Source organism: Penaeus monodon, chromosome 15 (assembly GCF_015228065.2).
Source record: "Penaeus monodon isolate SGIC_2016 chromosome 15, NSTDA_Pmon_1, whole genome shotgun sequence".
NCBI classification, from domain to species: domain Eukaryota; kingdom Metazoa; phylum Arthropoda; class Malacostraca; order Decapoda; family Penaeidae; genus Penaeus; species Penaeus monodon.
This window is the reverse complement of record NC_051400.1, coordinates 31,428,466-31,430,111: the sequence shown is the minus strand read 5'-3', so window position 1 is coordinate 31,430,111 and position 1,646 is coordinate 31,428,466. Positions and strand designations below refer to the sequence as shown.

General features: G+C 37.6%; 1 protein-coding gene across 1 annotated transcript in view; it reads left to right on the top strand.

Moving 5' to 3' along the window:
• Window positions 1-380, top strand: part of LOC119581941 (synaptobrevin-like) — a 23,470-nt gene extending 23,090 nt beyond the window's left edge. Inside the window, 2 exon segments of the mRNA XM_037930112.1 lie at window positions 244-313; window positions 316-380. Coding sequence (XP_037786040.1) covers window positions 244-313; window positions 316-380 — 135 coding nt within the window.
• Window positions 381-1,646: the final 1,266 nt, after the last annotated feature.

The following is a 1,646-nucleotide window of genomic DNA, read 5'->3' as shown; positions in this document are numbered from 1 at the left end:
ACATATTTATTTGACAGTGATACAACAAACCTTATACCTTAGAATCGGCAGAGCTAGCAGTGTTGCTGTCTTGCGTGTATGTGCAGCGTTTCATGGGAGGGGCTCGATCACTTTCTCTCCAAACCACCATCGTCACGGGTTTATGTACCTGCCCCACTGTCTCCCTTCTCACAGTTGATTATATACTTTGAGAACTTGATAAATCACACACTTTTCCTTTCCGCCCTCTTTTCGGTTGCAAAGGGGCCCTACCGTCCAAAGGGAAATGAAAAACAAGAGGACAATGTAGTCAACAATAACGCTAAACCCATCAACAAACAGCCAACATCAGGCATAACGCCAATAACGCCCATCAATCTTTGAAGTCAAGTTGGGCTTAGTCGAGGTGTAGTGAGTCACTCTCTCTTTCACCCACTGTTGAGGTAAAAGCTCTACGCTTCACGGAAATGGTCCAATGGGACGCAGTTTCACTCTATTGTAAACATTTATACTTAAGCGAATGCAAAGGTGCTTCCGTAGAGGGACACAGAATGGCTGGATAAACGGAGGTAAACATAACATTCACTCGCCATCACATGACACTAGGGTTAGCAGCCATTTTTCGCGGAGGTTGCGTGGTTGCCTGGGTTAACTCGGTTTTGGAGGAATGATTCATTTATAAATCGACATATACTTCTGATATATAATTGACGATTGCAGTGAGCTATCTATATATATAATAAACTATATAATAAGAGCGTAAAACACTTCATTTTCTTTGGTAATTACAAAGAACTCACCTTAGACGGCAATACAAATCAGGAAAGTACGGTTGTAGGCCTACATGAGAGACACTGGTTGCCAGCTTACGGTTTGGCATGAAGCTTGAACCATGCCTTGCTTGTGTAGCCATCTGCTAGAAGCTCCGTCACTTGTCATGCTTTTATTCTGCACATGTTTTGCATTGCCTTTTATGCACTTTGTCAGCCAATATGTGAGCACATACAACTGTATATATGCTTGTTCAGTCCAGATTGTGGGCCAATAAATTTAGGGTTATTAATTAAGGGGTTTATTGCTGTAGGATACTTTCATTATTATCTCTTCCGGAATGATATTTCCTTTCTGAAGCTCTGATCCTCCTTATACAAGTTTCATTTAATTCCTTTCCTCTGGATAAACTGTGAAGACGTTTTGATGCAGTCATAGGTAAGAGGTAACAAGAATTTGTACAAAGGCTAATTGATCTGAAAAAATAGTGTCCAAAGGCTTGTAGATAGGACCTTTTATATATAATTTAAGATTTTAGATTTCCTGATTATTTTCCCTTTGGGTTTAAAAAAGGCTATTTTAATTAAGAATTTTTATAAAAGAAATACGGATAATCCATTAATGGGCTTTCGATGTTTAACCGTATTATAGGAAAGTAAAAAATTTTCTCACAGTAATTGAGATTTTTTTTTTTTTTTTAAGTAAAAGGTAGACTTGTTAAAGTATTTAGAGCTATTTGAGAATCCTTATTACTTAGTCACACTTTCTTAGTTTTATCATGACTGTGTAGGGAAGAAAAGCAAAGTCATCAAAGTCATTCAGGTACTAAACTGAATAATCTAAAGAAAAATTGCATGAATCTTGCAAATAAGTGTTGACTAAGGAATTTTAACCAC